Here is a 22320-nt window from a genome sequence, read left to right on the forward strand (position 1 = left end):
GCAATTGTAATGATGCAGCTGTTGAAAATCACTTGCAGAATACAGCAGAGCTGAGAGCAATGTGTAATTCCCGGGGAACAAGTCCTCCTCGGGTTGAGGGGATCTTGGCATCAAAATTTACTTTAGGTTTGTTTCTGACACTCGTGTTCTGTCCACTTGTTTTGACCAAGTGTGCTACTTAGAAACAAGACACACAGGAGAAAAAAGAAGTTTGTATTAATACATTTTATAGATACAGAATTTAAGGTACGTGCCTGTACGATGCTGCCAAGACTGCATTTCATGAGGGTGTGTAGTTTGAAGCGGTGCTGCTTTTACCTTTTTGTTTTCAGCAAATTAGCTGCGCACGATGGAGAACAGAGTTATTCTGACGTGAGAGTTGAGAACGAGGCTGCATTGGGGCATCACAGCTGATAAAAATGTTGTGTTAATTTTGTTGCAGGGGTGACATGAAAGAGCAGAAAAGACAGTGCTAATGGCCGTGGCTTAGTTGTGAAGTGAGTGTGTGGGTGGAAACGCTGGACAGGTTGGTGTCAGGTGTAAACATGAGACTTCATTCTCATTTGTGCCGGGATCGCATCGCTGGGCCGCTCAGACATGCGGGACCGGGCATGGCCTCCACCTGCCTGACTTGGTGTGTATTTAATTGCATCACGTGAAATGAAGCTTTGATTTGGGGAACGGAGGACCTTTCGTTTCTGGTCGGTCACCTTGTTTAAAACCTGATTAGAGAAGCCATGTGAAGAAGGGGTACGATTTCCAGGCCCTGCAAAACTGATATCAAAGTTATTCTAATCTTAACAATTCTAACAAAGTCTGAACTCTGTATTCTGTCACTGTTGGGCTCTTTAACTACAGAGCAGGTACTGGTGTCGTCCTTATCCTTGGGTGGGGGAGAGCCTGCACACAGGTGTGAAGGTGTGCATGTGAGTTGGTCAAAGCATTGAATGAGGCTTTGGGATCCTCCAAAATCCCTTTGGCAATCATTCTGACCCGCTCTTAAAGATGACTTTTGGGTTTTTTTTGGGTATTTTTTTTTGCTAAGGAAAATGTAGTGGACTTTCTAGAGGGGAAAAAATCCACCACACTCCTTAGCTTTTGAGAATTGTTTTGTGTAAAGTTTTAGTTAAATCTGTCATGCTGTCTTAAATTTCTAAGACCTTTCTGAGCTATGATGGAATTCTGACCAGAGTGAAGGTTGATGTTTTATTGTTGTTGTGCCTGCTGGCTGCCTTCTCCCGCACGCACTGATGCTGCACTGGACAGAAGGGGGTGTGGAGTTATTTCTGTGCATGGGGAATTGATGGAGCACAGGCTGGAGCTGCGCAGCTTAGAAAACACTGCATCAGTGCCTCCCTAGAAAACTCTCAGCTTTCCGGGCAGCGGTGCTTCAGCAGCTCACCGAAAGGTTACCTTTGTGTTTATTTTGCTGCTTTGTTCTGGCATCCTGCAGGGGCTGAGGCTCTCAATGCAGTACAGCAATCCTCTCCCCGAGTAAGTTAGTTAGGAGTGTTAAATAACCGCGAAGCAGTCTTTTAGCATCTCTTGTAACCATTTATTAATAAGCGATGGCTGTCATCTTTAGCACAAGACCTGGATCCAGCATTTCCACTTTGAATGCTCTGCAGCAGGAGCTTGTTCCATCTTTTCCTCTTCAATACTTTTGAGGTCAGGTGTGTAGAATGTGGTGGATCCTGTGGCTGAGAGCAGGCAGCGGGGCTGGGGAAAGGCTGGGAGGCACAACCTCTGCGGAGCAGTGAGCGCTCTGGGCTTGTCTTTGCCTGAGGGTGACATCCTTGTGCTCTACAGCTACTGGAGGGGACATCATAGAAGGGGAGGTGCTGAGCTCTCCTCCCTGGGATCCACCGACAGGACAGGTGGGAGTGGTTCGCTGCACCCGGGGAGGTTGAGATGGGATGGTGGGATGCATTTATTTATGAAGAGGGTGGTCAAACACTGGCAGAGGCTTCTTGGAGAGGTGGTCGATGCCCTGTGCCTGCCAGTGGTCAGGAGGGATTTGGACAATGCCCTTAATACCAAGCTTTAGCCTTTGGTCAGCCCTGGAGGGGCTGATGATTGGTGTAGGTCCCTTCCGCCTCCACTAAAGCTAAAAGTTATTGAAGAGCTGCAGATTTGCGACTGTTGCTCTCTCCAATTCCTAACAGTCTGACTGAGATGTTCTCCTCGTCCTGCCCTTGATGCCATTGCTCCACTGTCACAGGCAGAGTTCAGTTCTCTGGCAAGAACAGCATTAACAACTTGCAGTTGGAGTATTGCTTAAAGGAAAACGAGCAGCTTTCTTTTAGTGTAAGAAATTAAAAGTATATTATTGATTGTTGTCCTATAAAATCATAGAAGTCTTTAATTCCTGAAGAACCGTGTCTGACAATAGGAAACATGAAAAGTGTCTTTAAAAAACATTACAGCATTTTTTGAAAAACTAGGCATGAAAAAATATATACAGTGTATTAAAAACATCTGAATAAAATTAATGTCTGGATTTATACATTCAGTTGTTAAACATCTGTCTGTGTACAAAACATTTCTTAAAATATTAGCAGTATTTTTACTATGTTAAATAAGTCTTTGTTCAATTTACAATTTATCTCATTACTATTTTATCAGTCCACTTATAAATTAATTTACAAGGCTGTATAACCACTGCCAGACTGTCAAGGTTTAAGTGTTTGTACAAAATTATTGCTGCCTTACTGTATTTTAAATTGTTACAGAAATACTTCTTTATAAACATCCAATTCAGTCACAAATTGAATCAACATATTAACAGTATCTAAACGTCAAAAAAATCGGGGAATGCAACAAGCAGAAAGCCTTGGTACTGTGAGTTTTTCCCTCATTTGTATGGAAGATATATTCTACTCTGCTGAGTTAGCAGCCGGTCCTTAACGAGGTGAGGAATTTCTATAGTATGAACAGTCCCACCTATCTACAGAAGGGGTGCACTGAAGGATACTTCATTTCTTATGGGTTTCTGTGAAATTCCAAAGCTAAACTGCGGACGCAAACATTTTGCAGGTGGTGTGTGTAGTGCAATTGTGAGAGTCTTCTCTAAAGCTGAGGAGAGCACGTGGGAAGCAGCACCAGCGCACGTTCCTCTGACAGCAGGCGCCGGGTACTATTTTACCTGTCCCTCTCTTCCCTCTTCCTCCTCTCTCACTTGAAGCAGCCACTGATTTCGGGTCACGGTGCTGCCAGGAAGGCAAAGATGATAAAATCCCAAACTAACCCAGGCCTGGGCTATCTGCTTCCAGGTTGTGGTCTTGCCATTTCTATATACAGTGGCAACGAGACCCGGCACCTTATCCAACTTCTTACTTCTCCCTCACCTTTTTTGCCTGTGGATTCACCAGGATCCTAACAAATGCTAAAGATGTAGGTTAAACTGAGGTTCAGTTGAACTTTTTGCCTCCACAGAAGGAAATAATTACTCTCCTCTAGTACAGAAGAGCAGAAAGAGTAAAAAAGCAAACAACAACCCCCCGGCCCCCAAACAAAGTATTTCATGTTTTCTGCAGTCCTTGCCTAAAACCCTGTCTCTAAAGCAATAATTTAGTAGGAAGACCTCGTTAAATGCAGGGGGAAAGCTGAAACAAAATGGACACATTTCCAGCAGTTCTACTTCTTCAAAATACCTTTGCTAAAATGGTTCCAAGAAAGAGAAAATCCATAGCTTATAATATTGCCGAAAGAAAAATGAAAATGCTCAAAAACAGATGGAGAAGGAATGGTTGGGGCAGAAGAGAAGAGAGGCAGGGATGGAGGAACTACAGCTGCAACTGGAACATGCGTCAAAGCACTGCCTGGCTGGGTCTCCAGTGCCTAAGAAAGTACTTCTAGTTGACATCTGCTACTGGTCAAGCCAGGTTTCCGATCAGAGCTCTCAAAACACAAGTCAGAAAAGGAGTACCACAAACATCAGTGCTCTGTTACTGTATTTTTCACATCTGTGATCCAACATCTTCCACGGAGGAGCCACGGGGTGTGCAAACACCCTCCCGACCACAGGTAGTGCAGACCATGGGCAGTAGTGCGTGAAGAAGCAACAGCTGCCTACACGTTGGTCTCAAGTCCAAGCAAGCGTCCCATCCGCTCCATGTTCTTGTCAATTGTGGCACGACATGTGATTTCTTTAGCACACTCCATGGGAAACCAGCCTCTCTCACCATCCCGCAGTCGTTGCCCTTCATACCAACCTGCAAAGGTGAACGGAGGGCGAGTCACAAACCTTTTCACAGAGCATTAAAGACACTTTGTCAGAATGGCGTGTGTCGTACTTGACACGGCCATCACATACATCATACATTTACCTTTGTAGCGAATAAAGTGTAAGATTAAAATAGGTTCAGCGAATTTGTTTTGTTAAAAAAAAGTGTGTAAAATATTATATGAAACAAGTGTAATACATTTCTTATATTGTAATTCAAATACATTGTTTGAAGTAATATAAAGAATATAGCTGCAATCTGTAAAACGCAGTGCAGTGCAATGGGTAGGATCGTTGCTTTCATATAAATATGGAATAGCATCATTCAGTTCAGATTTAGGACGGAAGTGCTGACGTTACTGAGTCAGCACATCACGAGATATATCTGCACGTCCAGGCAAGAATTAATTTTCACCTCTGAGTACTTGATGCTATGGAAAACTTAGGCAAAATCACTGCGTTAGGGCCCCTGCGTGTACCGGGCCGTGAAAGCCCAGTGACTGACACTGCCAATAACACCTGTGTTGCTCTCACCGGGTGCTCTCTCACTATCATGTCTAAAATCCATACATTTAGGCAGAATTTGATTTTTAGGTGTGGACATTTCACACGTCAAAACCCAGCAGCACGTACTCTGCAGCTATTTACTGATATAAATTACAGCAGGCAGGAAGTTACTCTGAACATCGCCCGTCTTCCAAAACCTGAACTGAAACACTCAGGTTTTCCTTGGAAGTGCAACTTTGTACGGCCAATGCTATTAAGCAAGTTTTTCCTAGCTGGATTCAGCAGCAGCGGTGACGGATGGCTGCTAACAGCGAAAGTCTCACTCACCATCGTTTACTTTTTGATAAACCAGAACAACATCAGCGACCTGAAGAGAGAGTTCGTCTGACTGCTTTGCTGTGTAAGTCCTGATGATCTCTACCTGAGTCAAAGCTGTGGGAGAAATGGGCCAGGCTGATTAAACAACTCACAAAACAGAATATCTTTTATTAAAAATACATATACACAATTTATTTTAATTCCACCTTAGCATATACTCCTCAAAAAACCCAAAGGAGGCAGCAAATTCTGCTTCCTACCGGAGCACTTGCACACAGACATGCTTGGGATGAACAGAAGAGAAGGGCCTTTGCACTTCTGCTAAGGTGGAAACAACTTTCCAAACCAGCGTTAAAGGATGCAAACAGGAGTCACTGTGTGAAACAACTCCTCAAAGAAGTCCCTGTGCATGGGAAGAGATGGCAACTTCACCTACACTAAAGCAACAGAGGTGAGGGAAAGAAATGGACATTTCCAAGGGTATCCATACCCTGCCCTCGCTCAGGTCCCCACAGAGGGGCAGTGCAATCCCGTTCGCCTCTCACAGCGCTCAGAAATCACGTTCGGTATAACTTACTTGTCCTGTCCGTTTTCTGTCCGTCTCTGTCCTGTCCCAGCGCTGCAATCCAGCGAGCTCGGTCACTCCTGCAACCAGCAGAGACAAAACTCCATTTCCCAAGAATTAACTTCCAAGCCATGACTCCCCTTTTCAAAATTCAGTATTTAATTTTTTCCTCTTTCTTGTTAGGTCAAGAAAACAAAACCAAACCACCTTTCTCCTCTCAAGATATGGCCAGAGATGTGATACTACTGCTAGTAATATATTATTCTAAAATATTTAACTATTTTGACCATGTTGGACTAGGGAAAAAAGCCTATATGCATGGGACCTACAGGCATGATGTCTTAAAATAATTAAAATAAAGGTATATAAGTAATTCAGATAAATTGCTGGAGTCTGTGACTAGCACTCGTTAGTAAATATTAACAAAATCCATTTAACACAAAGGATCTGATAAATGCAACACAGCGATTGTAAACTACATCACCAGCAGGTGCCCTGTCAGGATGTTCCGAGTGCTGTGTGCGCTCAGAAAGAAAAGCAAGAAGGAAAATAAAAAAGAAATCAAAGTTTCTGTGCTCGCAGAAGGAGAGATTTACATTTCCAGTCTGGAAAATCTGAGCCAGGCTAATGCAACGAGCTGCAGGGCTGAATTTCCCTATTCCCCTTCCCCTAAAGTGATTCTGTTGCTGTCTTCGGATAACTCCATTTTTTAACCAAGCATCGTGAAAAACGCCTGTCTTTTGCTGAGAGCTGATTTTGTCAAAACATCAGAAAACAGAAGAAATTTCTGTTTGGAAACAACACTGTGGTGTCCTCAGAAGTGTCAGAGAATGGGACACATACATAGTGATGGGAGACACCGTTAGCAAGGGGTTGTCATTAGCCTGTGAAGCCCAGCCTGAAGTGCAGGGGAAGGGCAGGAATCACCTGAACATCCCCCTACACATCATTCCACGAGAAAGTTCATCGTTCTCTTCCGAGAACAGACACCTCATGGCCTTTCTTGCAGCGAGCTCCAAAAAAATCTCTCTTCTGTTCACAGACTCTCAACCTTTCCTTTGCATGAGGGGATGCAGAATGAAGTCTTTCTCAGCAGGCTTCTTTCAGAAGCCATTAAAAATAACCACCCATTATTTAGAATATTTATATTTGTACAGTTTTTTTGGCGTTTAATAGGAAACATGTGATGTATTTCTTTTAACTTCCAACACAAATTCTTCCTCAAAGGTGAAACCACTGCCCCTATCCTGATAACTTTTGATACGTGCTAATCTTGCACAGACAACCAAACTACCCCGCACACTACTTTAGACATTTCAGTCATTAAAAGGAGGCGATACTGAACTTGATGTGTCAGCCACAATAAGAACGTCTATATACAATTGTGCATGAGCTGTCTCCAAGTTCTAGTGTGTATTTCATCATAATATGTGTATACTGTATATATTTTGTGCCTTATTCCATTATAGGGCAATGTAAAATTACCGGTACTTTTGTACTTGGGAACCACACACCACAGGCAGTGACAGAACACGATCAGACTGCACTAGAAACCTTTGTCTCAGCAAAGCCATTTAATTTTTGCAAGGCTCCATTCAATAAGCACTCTAAACCACACCGCTTGGCCTTCCTGCTGTATATTCCCTTCCCGTCCTTCTCAAAGTTACGAGAAAGTGAAGTTTTTCAGTACCTTTTGTACACATGATCATACTTTATAAAAATAGGTAATTGTCAAATAAAATCCTTTTCAGAATCTGTTCCTCTGAATGACAATCTGCTCGACAGTTATTTCTATTATAAACAGTAAATACGAAATTGTTAATAAATATGCAGAACAAAATGTCTTTGCACAAAAAAACCCCAGACAACTAAAAATGTTCTGCATTTTTTTCCCCAATAAAAATACATTTCCAAACAAGTCTGAATCATCTCCTTACTTTATAATGAGATCTTTAATGGCAATCATTCACGATCTGTAGTTTCTTTCAGGGTTATTCTAAACTTTGAAAGCAAACCTAAAACTGTCCATTTCTCCAGGCTGGGACACGTCTGGAGCATTCTGTTTTATGTCCTCTGTCCCGCCCCCAGCTTCCACTTGAACAGATAACGTCTTTTACTGCTGCATGGTAGTTAATGGCACCACAGAGAAAGGACGACCTCTCCGATATTTGCACCAAAAAGAACAAAACAGCTCTTGTTGCACGTTTCTAAAGCAGAACACTCTCTGAAACTGCGGCAGGAGAACAAGGACCACCTCTATCCCAGTAGGGCTCCACAGTTTCCCCAAGGCAACGCCAAACCCCTCCTCCCAGTTCATTCAGTACTGTTTCCACTTCTGCACCATCCAGTCCTTCCAATAAATACGGCACAAGCTGCTGTGCCAGGAGAAGGACGGGCTACGTTCATTCCCTAATGACATTTGCCTGCTACTACCATTACATCTTGGGGTGCGCCTGCGCCTTTTCCCCCTGCGGACACTGTGCTCTACACACAGACAACGCCAAAATGCTATGAGAACAGACAATTAGCATAAGGTACTTTAAAACAATAAAGAACAAAACAGCGGAGGAAGGTATCAGAGACAGAGCAAGCTTCAATGAATCTCTGCAGTCAGATCATTCAAGGTCTTCATATCAAGATAAATATCAACAAAGTCTTCCTTACCCACAACAGTAAAAGCTAATGTTTGCTCACAGTAACCCACATCACACTTTGATTCACACGTGCAGTTCCTCCGCAGGCCAGAAAACAAGATGGGAACGGTGTGAGAGAGGCTGAAACCCCCACCACATCAACTGCTTGCAATAGACTTTCCATTAGAAAGACTGCAACGAGTTCCGTTCCTCAAAATCTGCAATAGACTGAACTGTTTGCAGGACAGCTCATATTTGAGCCGGCTGTACGATGTGTAAATACTCGGCACCTTCAACTCCCGTGCACTGTCTGCTGTTTCTGGTCTGCTTTAGGCTCTTGCCCTCTGGACTTAACAACTGTTAGATAGAACGCCTACATTACCAGGTAAGCGAAGCAGAAACCTGTCTTGGCTTCCAGTTCCCAGGTTTGTTACAGAAGCATTGAAACACTTTGTACTTATGCTACAACAGAACCCAGTGATGACTCTGATACTTAACCCATATCTGTAGTTCAAATTAAACTATAAGAAGCTTCCATATTGCAATATGTAATGATTAGATTGTGTAGCCTACTGAGCAGCTGCATTATGTGGCAGAATTTTGATTTCTTTTTTTACTGTGATATCACTTAGACTGAAAATAAATTTAACGGAAATTCCTTCCGCAACCCTCAAGAAATACAAACTACTTAAATCTCTGTCCTGCAATTCTTGTTTCCCTCACCAAAAACAACTGGAAGGGATTCAGTAATTCAGGGAGCTGGCAGTCTCTACAACAGAGGAAGAGTTAATTCGTGGCCTGAAGTCCCAAAACAGGAGCACATAATAAGAGATACTTGTTTACAGAATTTCAGCTTATGCATTCAGTTTTCCTTTATTCCCACCCTGTGACCTCAAGGAAATTAAGCACCACTTATACAATATGGACTTAGAGCCACTAAGTCCTCTCCTGACAAGGTGGGTTGGTTGGTTTAAATAAATTCAAAGCTGTCAGACAGGAGCTGGGCAGGTCAGGCTCCCTTGGCTCCGTTGCGGGGGAGGCAGCCTGTCGAGAGGATCAGGGAAGAGATTACAGAAACAGGAACTGTTGCCTTACTGAGTCTCTGTTCCCAGGAGCATCTCCATCCTCTCTCCTGCATGGTTGCTGAGGACGGCCAGCCTGAAGAGGTGAATCGCAGAGCTCTGCCGCGAGTAGAGCATTGCCGAAGTGTTCTTCACAGGAGAAGAAGTGGGGTCCTCACTGTCACATTGTTGTACCACCAAATGCTCCCTTAAGGAATAATCGGTGACATTGTAACTCTCCTCGCTGCAGAACACAGAAGGGAAGAAAAAACCACAAGTTTAATATTCAGTTTGCTTGGAAGCAAACTTGGTCGTAGAACCCACTTTTGACTACGTAGTATGGCACAGTTCTTCTGACACCTCAGATCCTACTCTTTCCTGTTTATTTGCTTTTTAAACTACCAGTTTTCCAAGATATCAAGTAGATAAGTTTTTAAATCCTGTGGAATTTCATTTAGCGGCACAATTAATTGACTTTGGCATTACTGAGATGGTGTACGCTTACTCCACTCCATTTGAAAACAGACACAGTGATTGTACAGAATTGCACTGTAGCTTCAAATGAACAACAGACTTAACTTTGGAACGGTATAGTAAAAAGAAGTAAAATACCCCCCTTCCTGTGCCTGTGAAACTATCGGTATGTATACGGCTTCCGGATTAATACCACTGATCTTCTGCTCCTTGTCCTTCTCTACTTCTTGTCGATCTGCACATGGGAGGTCTGGTCTCAAAACTATTTTACAATACTCAAACATAACCGTAGTCAACTGTGAATTTAAAAATGGGCAAAGGTTTGTCCTACGCTGCTCTTGCAGAATGTACTATGCAATCTATCTTTTACAAAACATTTTGTCACTTGACAAACTTTTGTCATTTGACAAAATTCTGTCAAAACATTTTGTCATTTGAGCAATACAAAAGATGGCTGCATGTGCTTACAAACTGCCCGAAAACAACTAGAAAGAAATCCAAGAAATTAAGCAAGTTAGGTCTGCTTTCCTTATGGTTGAAGCTTAAGCAGAGAGGGGGGCAAACTATCTTCGCTGACACAATAACGTTCTGGCACAGAAAGCAAAAGAACTCTGAACGACTTATGTCAAGATCCTTGAATACTGAATTATGCGAATGATGATATTGCAACAGCTTTCCCAGGTAGGTAAAAAAAATGCAATTACATATCTCAAAGCAGAACATAAGCATCACTAATTTAACAACAGAAGGATTTAAAAATACACACGCGTTCCTGAACAGCAGGCTTTGATTTGCAAATGTGAGAATCGCTTCAGCTAATCGAGATCTCCTGGAGAGGTGAAGACATGGCAAAGACTGAAGAAGCATGTTTGGACACGGTAGACTATTACGTATGTTCGACAGTGCTACATGGCAGCAGTGAACAGTTACCGCGAACACCTCCATTTTTCAGTCTGCTACGATGTATTCACCACACGTGCTTCGGCTTCAGAACACCCAGGCACTGTAAGCAAGCGTTCACCAGTGGTCTCATGTGAGGTCAACCTTATCTATCTCTTGGGTTTCCTACTTAGTCATACAGAGGTGATATTAGAGATGTTTTTTCAAGTGGAAAATAACTGCACTTCCAAATTTTAAAGGAAAAGAGTCTACACCGCTTACTCAAGAAATAGCAACTGATCACAAGGAAAAACAGCCCGGCTGAAAAGGCCTTTTTTTTTCTCACTGAAGCTTGTAAGTGTTATTTCCAGTGACTGCCTCACATGCGTTTGCAGGTTTACCAGGATATTTCCTCAACTCAGGACGCTGATAAACTAATTCCTTCATAATTTCATGTAAGCTTGCAAACTTTTCTTCAGATTTATTGTTCTACACTGGTGCAACAATAAAATATCGAAGGAAACCACTTTCAGAGGCATAAAGGCAGTCCTGCCTTCCAGCACACACATTGCTGTTTGTCAAATTCTGCAGTAAATCAAATATATCACATTTTAAGATGGAACTGAACATACTCCACCTTAAAGTAAAGTCTATGTAGACCTCAGTCTTGAGGGATGAAAAGCGATTCTAGAGCCTCAGACTACTACAGCTCATTAAAATAATTTAAATTGAAAAATACTTAAGAAGATTAATTTTGCTGCCTGAGACATACAGGAATCCAAGCCCTAAATTGATACAGAGCAAATCCCTAACACCTGGGCCTGAAGCCATCAGGAATGCTGGTGGTGACATACACCTTTCTGGCAGGTGCAAATAAGCGTGTTCTTCCTTTAGGGTTGCTCAACTGTTATAAGAACATGTACAGATGACGACCTCACATCTGTTGGGATGTATTCTGCCCATCTCATGAACTGTCAGAGCAATCCCTGTGAACACCTCAGTGATTGGTATGACAGTCTTTATAATTCTGACTTTTAATCCTTCAGAAAATGAATTGCTAGAACACAACTGAGCACCATTATGACTCAAAACTGAAGTTATTGCCAATTTCTGTGACTTGTGCAGCATGACAAGAATTTCTCTTCAAGTGGTGACAGCTCTACAGATCCTTTGTTTTCTGCTTGTGCATCTAATATAAAACCAAAGTTGTTCTTTCGGCTACCTGGCATACCTTTCTACCTCTGTTCTGTGAATTCAATACTTTAAAGGAGGTTTTTTTCAGTACAGAGGTATGTTCTCAAATGATTGACAATTCCATTGCTATCATGTTCTGACTCTTCTCACAATATTTTTTCTCTTTTGTTGAGAAGTTTTCTGCTAGGCAGTCCTCAGTTTTTTAAGTCCTGGGCTCACTGCAAGCCCACAAACTCTCCCCCTTCCAAACAGATAATGAAATATCCTGGGGTAAAGCTGACAGGACTGGAGCAGATGTACATAAGTGGAAGCTTAATCCAATTAAAGTCATCCAGGCAGTGGAGTAATAGAAAGGACATCCAACACATTCCTTCCAGTAACTGTGATGAGGTCAAACAAACACGCCAACCTTCACTTTTGGTTTAAAAATGAATTTTTTTGCTATGTTTTATTTAGATTCAGAACATGAAACAGGACTATTTTACATCCCTTTGCTTGGAAGGTATGCAAATTCTAGAGGCACTTTTACAAAGACCCTGTATCTATCGATGTAACATCATCTGTTCTCCACGTTCATGGAAAGCACATTATCAGTGTCCCCACTTCCTTTACTCTTTCCAGCTGCACTACTGTGCAATCCTTGGTGTTCCATAGATGTAACTAAATGCAAGCACAAATGCAAGATGACAAAATCACCCTTGATACACTGAGAAAAAAACAGCTTTGCAAGCAGCTGTGAACAGGTAACATTCCCAAGTGGCAGAGAACCTCTGAGTGATTCCCAGTCGATGAAGTCCAGCCACATTCCACTGTCAAGGTATTGCAGGAGCTGACAAGCCATAGAGCCATTAGACAGACAGGATTCTAGTGGTATCCTTAGGGGGTTATGGAAAACAGATTATTTAATATGTGTACACTCATTCAAAAATATAAGCGCCTCTGGAGTTCACCTGAAATCTTCTGAAAGCACTCTGTAACTGGTGTATTTTCTGAAGAACTGGATAAGGCAGCTGGCCAGTTGTATGTTACAAAATAATTCCAAGGTTCTCCTGGGTTCCACAGAACTGGCACATAGGCACCTTTGGGCATTAACAACCAAAATATGTAACCAGATCTTTGTGGTATCAGGAGGGCTTGTGGAATAAAAGTTGGTATTTGGCATTTGGTAGAGTTCAAAGCTGGCTGTAGCCTGTTTTTAAAAGAACATTGTTATGGTGTACGCTTTCAAGCCTGCAAAAGGTGTCAGAAACACCACCTGCTCTGTGGCCTGGTCCTCTCCTGGGGCGGCTGCATGGTGTCTGCTGCAGAGACTCTACCAGGAAATCCAAACACAGCAGCCACACTCCTCGGCTGCTCAGAACTGGGGGTGACACTTATACCCATACCCCTGATTTCAAAGGGGGAGACAACTGGAAGCTCCTTATGAGGGAAATGCATACAAACACGCAAGTAGTGTATGTAATGAAACAGTGTTCTGTATTTTAATAAAGCATTAATTTAATTGTACAACTCGGAATAGTTCCTTCACCAGCTCAAAAGAAAGCAAATCACCCAAGCAAAACATGAGTAACAACTGTACCCCAATGCACATGAATCATGAGGCAGCTTGAAAGAACAACTCGAAGAGGATTACATTGTGTGTTATCCCTTATGTCAGAATACTGCCTTCAAAATCCAGCATGAGCTCTTGCTTTACTTGGTCCTACAGTGATATCATGGCCAAAATGGGGGCAATTCACAGTACAGCAAGGAGGGAAATGAAGAAAGAAGAGAAGCCAGAAAAGGAGCAAAGAGAGAACGGAGTCAGATGAAACAAGTGGGTTAAACCGGTAGCGGTTCAGCAATGCCACCACAAGGCTGAACAGAAGTACATAGGTGCCTTAATGTCGTGGAGATCTTTGCAGAGTATTCCTGATGTTTAACTTTACACATTTCTAAGGTAACTTCCCTAACAGCCTAAGAAAGGATGATGCTCTTCCAAAGGGCCACATGGACAAGCTGAATTAGGCTTCTACTTCGGACTGTTCTCCAAAGCACCCACCTTCTCCACTGCCTGCATGGGTAACCTGGAAGGGCACAAAAGGCACCTGAAGCTGAGCAGCCCAAATGTCACCCAGCTCTTTGCTGCATGCAGCCATCCAACTGACAGTGACCACAGGAACAAGAATTAAACAATATCTTCCTGTGCATCATACATATAAAGGCTGGCCTTTCCACAAGGATCCCAACATCCTGGCGCATGCCTGCACTGACTGTTCTTTTCCAGATAATGCATTAAATTTTTATATATTAAGAGAGTCTGTTTTTATTAAATGACGTTTACGAAAAATCCAATTGTGTCTACACAGCAGAAGCGGCTACGAGAAAGACCTGCTGAACAGGAAAAAAGTTACTAATAAACTAAAAGCCAAGCAGTGCAGAAATGCCAATTTTTGTTCTTCTCCAAAATCTTATGTAGAATGACATCTATCACTAGCTCAAGCGTCCCTTTCTGGCCTAATCCCAAGGCCTGGCTTCAGGACTATTCAGCAGCTGCTTACCTTACTTCTTCAAAGGGCAAGTGTGATGAAGCACTGGCTACCCTGTTGCCGTACTGCATCCTGGCCAGAGCACAAATCATTACCAAGGTACCTGTAACACAAACGGGCTGCCCAGGTGCCACCAGGGAAAGCATCAGCCCTGAAATACTTCCTAGAGGCATGAGATACAGCCACACATTAAAAAGGAAGAGATTGTGGTAGCTAAATACCATTTAACCTACTCGGGTGGCAAGAGAAGAGAGGTACACCTTGCAATTTCATATCAGGAGGTGAAATTTTAGCTGAGGAAGACGATTATGAAGAATAAATTATCGTTAAAATTGAAACAGGAGCATGCCTAAGCATGCACAAACAAGACCTCCCTTTATCCTTTTTATAATTGAAGTGTAACAATTCTCCCTAGGAGAAGGTTTCTGGCAGGGCTGCTCCCATAGTGTTTGAAGTGCAGTTCTTTCAGTGGTGATTCTGACACTGGAAAGTGTCCCCAAAACCAGGGTGTGCACAGCAGGATGACAGAACAGTTACCAGCAGGACTCTCAACAGCTACCACCGAGCTTGGCCTTTACAGAGCCCAGGCTGAGCCACAGCAAACTGCTCTGATAGGGTAGCTGAGGATTAATTTTGGGTGATGGTTAAACAACATGACTGGAGCACGAAGTAATTCCTATTTTTAGTGCAGTGGGGAGGAGTAATTTTTTTGTGCAATGTTAAGAATCTTCTGAAATGCAACTGCCTAAGTGAAAACACAAACATTTAAACTGAGCTAGCAACAAAGATTGCTGCCTGGGTGTCCACAAGAACACTGCGGGTGGGAGAACAGAGCACCAAGATCTCCAGTATGATTAATAAGCTTTTCCACTTGGGCTAAGTACTTGCTTCATGCTTAGAGTATCCAAGTGGCTCGCAGCAATCAGTCCTTTCCAAATGCATCCACTTGTTTAGGGAGTCTTGGGAGAATGGCTGTGCGAATCTGACCGTAAACATCACCGGTTCTTTAATTCTGGCTTCTGGGCCCATTTAGGACACTTCAATTCCACCAGCCTGAAGCTGTTATAAATCAAAAGCTCCAGTGTTTGGATAAGATATGTTGTTATAAAAAATCTGTTTTATAATCTCGACAAGGAGCCATCACATAGGAAACCAATAAACAACGTAACAACATGGATAATGGATTTCTCACTGTTTTCCCAACTCAAACATTTGCTTAGCTACCAACCCAAAAACAAGCTAACAGCAGCCCCGTGAGAACAGAAAGGCACTGCTTAAAGATGGGATGCAGCTCTGATGTGCTGCCAGTGGTTTAACAAGGGAATTTCGCAGAAACAGTTCAGCACAAGCTTTGATAAACAGTGAATCTCAAACACATTTAGATTGGTAAGATGGCTGGGGAGAAAACTATTCACTTTTCTTCCCATCTTTATTAAAAAGAAAACAACCCTTTCACTTAAACATTTTTTCCCTCTATTTGCATTTAATTTTCTCTTTACTTAAATATTAGTATTTTCTTCCTAGATCTTATATCACACATCAAAATTTATTGAAATTATACATTAGACGTTTCACAAAAGGGTGTCTTTTAAACATAGCCAGTATTTAGCTTAACTGGCCAACCCAGATGCAAAATAAGTGTTCTTCAAAATAGCTTTTTGTCTAGAATAAGGTTTATCTATCAAGTGTTAGATCTAACAGCACAGCAGAGGATGTAAATTACATTCCATTAAATTATTCTAAACAATCCAGTGATAAAAATTTAAATGAAGGCTGCTAGAAGAAGTCTTCCATAAATCATTTGCAAAACAGCCCAACTGTGGAAAGGAGGGGAACGAAAAATCAGCATTTCCTTATCCTTCCAAAACTCCTCACCCTACTAAGGCATCACAGATTAAGTTTGTAATTTGTCTGACAATTCAGAATTTCAATTGCCTTTGCCCAAACTGCATCCTGTTTAACAAGCAGTTACTCATCATTTCAAAACAGTCTGGTTGAGCAGTGTTAGGAACTCTGATATCTACACACTTTATTCACTCTATCAGCCATGGCACAATGACACACAAATAGCTCACAAATGTTTACTGTATTTAAAACATCTTCAGTCTGTATTTTCTCCTGGTTTATGCTACAACTGCACCAGGTCCACTTCTCATTGATTCTCCTCCATTCTTTCAAACCATCAATTGGCTAGAAAATACGTGAAAATGCTGTGGCTGCAATCTCATCTGCCCACATCAAAGCCAGAGAACTTTGGTCTTCCTGTCCCCTGGAGTGAGGCGCACACAGCACTCACGGAATGTTAAAAGGCAATGGTAACTCAGCTGTTCTTCTGTGATTCAAGGAGTTCAACACAAAACAATTTGGCATTGGCAAAGCTCTTACCTCTTCTTCTTTGTGATAATGAGGACGTCGTTGAAGAGGAAGAAGTACACCTGCTGTTTGGAAGTTCTTTTGGAGAACAGTCCAGTGTCTTCTACATACGCTGTTAACTCACCCCTCTTCAGTAACCATCGTGAAGAGGAAACCAATGGAAATGGCTACAAAGCAAGAAAATAACATTTTGATCCTTCAAAAGTAGGTTTTTTTTTTTAAAAAACACAATGGAGTGTTACATACTCGGGGAAAAATGCTTGAATAAACTCAGCGCTCAGAGCATGTGAGTACAAGGCACAGAACAGAGGTTATCGAGGTTTAAGGTATCTCTCTCCTTCATACGACACACGTGCCACAGCCTGCAAATACTCAAGAACCCCTCCTGCACGTGACTTAACTGCTCACCTAAGAAATGAGCAGACTTGGGCTGGAATGGACTAAGCAGAATAAAATACAATTCTCATCTTCCAGAAGCATCTAAGCTTTTGCAGAGCAAGCAATCATTTTCTAAGTATGTGAGAATCCTGGATTTTCCTCTCGGTACCTTGCAGCTTTTTGACCTCACCAGCTGGAAAGAGCTGCAGGTTCTCATCTCAACCACAAGGGCTACTGCATCACATCCCTAAGGTTGGTTATAACACTATGCCTTCTTCCCAAGGTGTGTTCTGTACCACGCATAGAAGCAAATCTGGCAAAAACTTTAACAGAGAAATATACAGTACGATCTGCTTTGAACCAATCTATGCGCATGGAAGCAGACAGACAGATGATAGAGACAGCATTCAAGGTTAGACTGCTCCTAATGCAGTCCTGAACATTGTGATTGAGAAGCGCAGAGCATGCAGACTGTTTTTTCCAGGATAAAGTGCATGTGGAATGCCAGAACATTTATTAATCACATGTGCTAAAATCCATTTTCTACTCTGTAAATAAACTGAAGCCCCAACACAGCTCTGCAAAGTAATGCGTAAAGGAGTATGTGATGTGTAGAGTTTGGATTACTTGTCCATTTTAATGGCAAAACAAAACAGTTTATGCTCATGACATCATAAATTCACCAGTGGTTTGAAAGACACGTCTGAAAGTCTTTAGAGGAGGCCACCTCTTCAGGTCTCCACTGATGAAAGGTCATGTTAATAAATAACTGTCCTCCCTCTAGATGAACTTCAGCTTCCCTCCCTGCCATCTTCCACGGGGACAGAAGAGGTGGCCGTGACATCTGACCACAACTGCTCCATGATTTGCTGCTGCAGCCGCAGGGGATGGGCAGGTCAGTCTGCACCAGGCACGCTGCTGTAAGGAGGCACAGAACCGAGCCCATCGGAGCACCTGCTTAGACCAGACCTGACAACTCCCTGCACATCACTGGCTCCAGGAAAAGGCGGTCAGGTCTGCTCAAAACTTCGCCTCTCAGTTTGAGGTACAGGCAGAATCATTCTCCCAAGGTAATCACCACAACAAACCACTTATGTTGCTCCCCTTGATCACAGGAAGAGAAGTTTTCCAAGTATTTGCTGTTCTTATTAGGAGCTCCTGAAATACCACACAGTTGTCTGTCCACTGTCATAGCTTTATCCAAGGTTGATCATTAAAGGATACGACAGCTCCTCTTACTTTTCATCTGGCTGATTTAGTTGAACACTAAATGCTGTGTTAAGCAGGATCTCCACTTCTCTCTAGGGTGAGGACCACCACCTGCTACAGCTGACATAAGCCAAAGAAGATCACAGCCACCTGATGTGAACACCAAGCTTTATTAGTCCAAATTGTTCCCAAATGTGGGAGAAATCAGCACCACAGAAGGACCTTTTGTTTCTCTGCGCCACCAACATGAAGGAAGATGTGAGACTGCACGTCCTGACCATCCTGACCATACAGAGAAAAAGATTCTCTGAAGCTGTACCAGGACACGCGATGCCAGAAAGACAAAGGTCCATTGCAGTGCTGGCAGCTGTCCTGCTGACCAGGATTCCTCAGTCAGTGAGCTCAATGACTGCTCCTAGCGCTGAACTGAGCCAAGCTGCTCTATGGGAATCGTTCTCCCACAGCACACAGCAGAGAGGTTCTTTCTGCTAAACTGTGCTCTCACCAGGCAATATTCAAATCAAGACATTGAAGTCCTCCGTAGGTTTCACCCCTCATCACTGGAATGACCTGTTTGAGTCCTAGCTTGAACACTTAAGATGTGTACTTCTGTTGCTGCACACCTTTGCCCACTGCCCACAGTTGAGCATCTGAAGATGTCTGGTACCTCCCCCGACTGGCACCAAACAGGACCATGCTCCATGGGGACCTTCCAAGTCCTCCAGCAGCAGGCACACAATACCACTGGGGAACAAGAGGTGCCCACTCTGCCTACTGATACCTAGCCCAAGACCTCCCACAAGGAGTAGGTGCTTACTGAATGCTTTATATTAACATACAGCTTTACAATAAAAATTTGGCTTATTTTCCATCAAAACTCTGCCAGTTCAGTACCTTCAAGTGACATGAAAATCAGTTTTTTTTAAACAAATGGCATTTACATTTCCTGAAATGAAGTCATGATTCTGTGAGACAATACAGGAATGGAAACTTAGCTCATACGCCAACAGCGACACCATTGCCATTTTTGATACTTTAGAAAACCAAAGGACTTTGGGCTGGGTGGTCCTTGAATACAGAAGTCAAACACAAAGTCTGTGTTGTGAAGACAAAAGCATGTCTGCAGAAAAAAACACTTTTCTGGTGGTAAAGATGAAAAACTTAAGATTAAAACCTTCTGAATCGTAATTAAAATGATCAAATTCTACAGATCAGCCATCCAGTGATGGAAGTTTTGAGCAGCTTCTCCTGCACACCCATGAAATGCTCTACAGTAACAGCTAACGAAGTAATCAACAAAAATCCTAGAACACCATGGGAAGCTGAGCAAACACAGAAATAGCTACCCAATTTATAATGGTCGTGAACCAGAATTATGGCACCCTGATGATTGTTTTAGACAAGAAGTACTTTCTTATTGGAGCATGAACTGAAAACGCCTCTAGTCTGTACTCCAAGTGTGTTAGTCACATTTTCCTAATTGACTGTATTCCAGAGGCAGCTTCTTTTACTTTCATATTAATTTTTTTTTAATTGTCAAGAGTACATCACGTATACCATCTCCTTTCTATATAAAACAAACTGTCAGAACTTAAAATGTACTGAAACTTGGCCAAAGCCCTCCGTAACAAGCCAGCTGGCAAGCTCTCAAACCACAGATAAGGTCTCAGCCACTAAGAGCATGTATAAAAGTGCATTAACAGAAAAAAATTGCGTAAAAATAGAGAAAAACAAAATAAAGTTGTTATTACTTCTGTGAAAGCAGTGAGATCTGTCGGTTACAGCATGTAAATGTTTATGCCAGGCAACTCGCACCTGCAAAACTGGGGTAAGAGCATGCATCCTCTTCCCACAAGGAATACAAGAGGTGACAAACCAGATAGGCACTTAAACACCATTAGGTACAGCTGTCCATCTGAAAACTCTGAATGAAACCTCAAGGTGAATGGCCCAAGGACTTCACACTCTCTGCAAGTCCATTTTAGACTGTCCGAAGAACCTAGACTGTCATCCACCACGGTTGGCAAATGTAGAGATGTCACTTGTATGAGACGGTTTATTTATTTTGGTTGTGGTGCTAAGTAAATATTCTTAATGCTTTCAGTTTTTAGTCAAAGTTTGAAAATAAATATACTTTGGATGAGTTGAAAAAAATCTTTTTGGAGACAGCATTTCCTCATAGACTGACCAAGATCCTTCAAAGAATTGTGCTTTTAAAAACATGAACCTGTTTGCTACACATGATAGTAAATGAGATTTTATTTACAGAAATGGTATTTTAGCAAACCCTGAACAGAAGAAAGTAAATGTTCTTGAAGGAATATCTTGGAAGTACAATAAACCCCTCCCTATGGCCACATCTGCTATTTTTTCGCTGCCAAAAAGACTGTATTTTCGGTACCAGAAAGAGAAAAAATTGGAATATCTCAGCACCCCACGATTCTTTACAATTATTTGAGGGTTAATGCCACCTGTCCTAGCAAAACACAGACTTGTGAATGTGAGAGCAAGCTTTATTTCTACAGGTGTGGTTTAAACAGTTTCCCTCCAGCGAGCTCTGCTCACAGCTTGCTGCTCCAGGCTGGCTGCACACCCAATGCTGCTGGATGTGCTACCAGAGACAAATCTGGGCAGCTCCTGCCTGCAGGTGTGGCAGTGGGAACCCAGTGGGACTGATGTTTCACACCACTGCCTCCTGGAATTCTGCAGTGGCAGCACGATGTCACCCTGCTCTCAGTCACCTCCACACAAAGGAGGACTCCTCAAACTGACAGTTCACAGCTGACTATCAGAATCTTGTAGAAATAGACCATAATTCAAAGAAACACATCCTGATGTGACCGGAAACAGGCCTAGGTTTGTATTTCGTGCTGCTGTAAATCCAGAGAGTCAACAGAGTATTCAGACTCTGCCCTGGCCCAGAAGTATTTACATAGCTATCTTTTCCTCTCACCTACACCTACTGCGAGAGCATCTCACAATCAAACAGCAGCAGTTGGCCTCTCTCCTAACAGCAAAACCTTCACAGCAACTTACTTGGTCTTTACAGCGAAGAATATCAAGTTCAATATCTATTAAAATCACATTTTGCTACAACAGAACCCTTCCAGATGAAATGAAAATAACTTGAGTTATAATTTTTATCCTGCCATAACAGATCATTTCTTTGCATGAATTAGTGTCATACGAGGATGCTATTAAAATTCTACTGTTCACTCTATCAATTACAAATACTAATTCACTTCTTAAGGCAACACAGGATTTGCACTTCAGTTGAAGTCAGAAACCTAAGCAAAACTTCAGAAGCACCTACAGCTCACCGAAAAGATTCATTCCACATGGCACATGGGGTGAGATTTATCAGAACCTGTTCATGCCCTGCCAGAGAAGGAGCCGAAGTGAGAACCAGAACTGCTTCACTAGGCAGTACCTGCTCAAATCAATTCTTTAATCCATTCAGCAATTTCCCACTCTGCAAGAGCCCTCAGCAGATTTGTCCTTAACCAGGTGTCCAATGATAAGGCCTCCACGTCAGCAATTCTCAGATAAATTATGAATGATGCTGCACATTTTCATCCTCACGTAAACAGAGGAGAGGGTGAGAGAATAGCAATTCAAACTCTGGCAAACCCTTGAGGGAATGAATGGCAAGAAGGCTGGACACTGAGGCTGAGCAAGGTACAATTCCAAGTGTGAACTGCAACAGGACCACCACACACATTGTTATGAATGATGTAAAACAGCACCAGACTGTACCACGTCTGGGTTCAGCCCCTCCAACAAGGACAGGTTTTCACCCAAAGAGCTAAAATCAGAATCCAGTCATACTTCATTCTTCAGCAATTATGGCTAACATTCTTTTGAAAAATAAAATATCCCGATACTTTCTTTGCCTGAAAAGCCTCAACTTGAAACCTAACTTGTTTGGTGAGGTGCGACAGTCCTCAGTCACCCAGTTTCCAGGGCTTCAGCAACC

The 22320-nt window shown here is 42.4% G+C and overlaps 1 protein-coding gene across 2 annotated transcripts in view; it reads right to left on the reverse strand.

Moving 5' to 3' along the window:
• Positions 1–2326: 2326 nt before the first annotated feature.
• ARHGEF26 (Rho guanine nucleotide exchange factor 26) overlaps positions 2327–22320 on the reverse strand; it is a 51062-nt gene continuing 31068 nt past the window's right edge. For both annotated transcript variants that reach the window (XM_054074165.1, XM_054074164.1), the window contains exons 11-15: positions 16770–16924; positions 9344–9553; positions 5628–5695; positions 5060–5164; positions 2327–4214 (exon numbers count right to left, since the gene is read on the reverse strand). In XM_054074165.1, the coding sequence (XP_053930140.1) occupies positions 4072–4214; positions 5060–5164; positions 5628–5695; positions 9344–9553; positions 16770–16924 (681 nt within the window). In that variant the 3' untranslated portion in view covers positions 2327–4071. The remainder of the gene's footprint in view (positions 4215–5059; positions 5165–5627; positions 5696–9343; positions 9554–16769; positions 16925–22320) is intronic.

Source organism: Cuculus canorus, chromosome 9 (genome assembly GCF_017976375.1).
Source record: "Cuculus canorus isolate bCucCan1 chromosome 9, bCucCan1.pri, whole genome shotgun sequence".
Taxonomy (NCBI): Eukaryota; Metazoa; Chordata; class Aves; order Cuculiformes; family Cuculidae; genus Cuculus; species Cuculus canorus.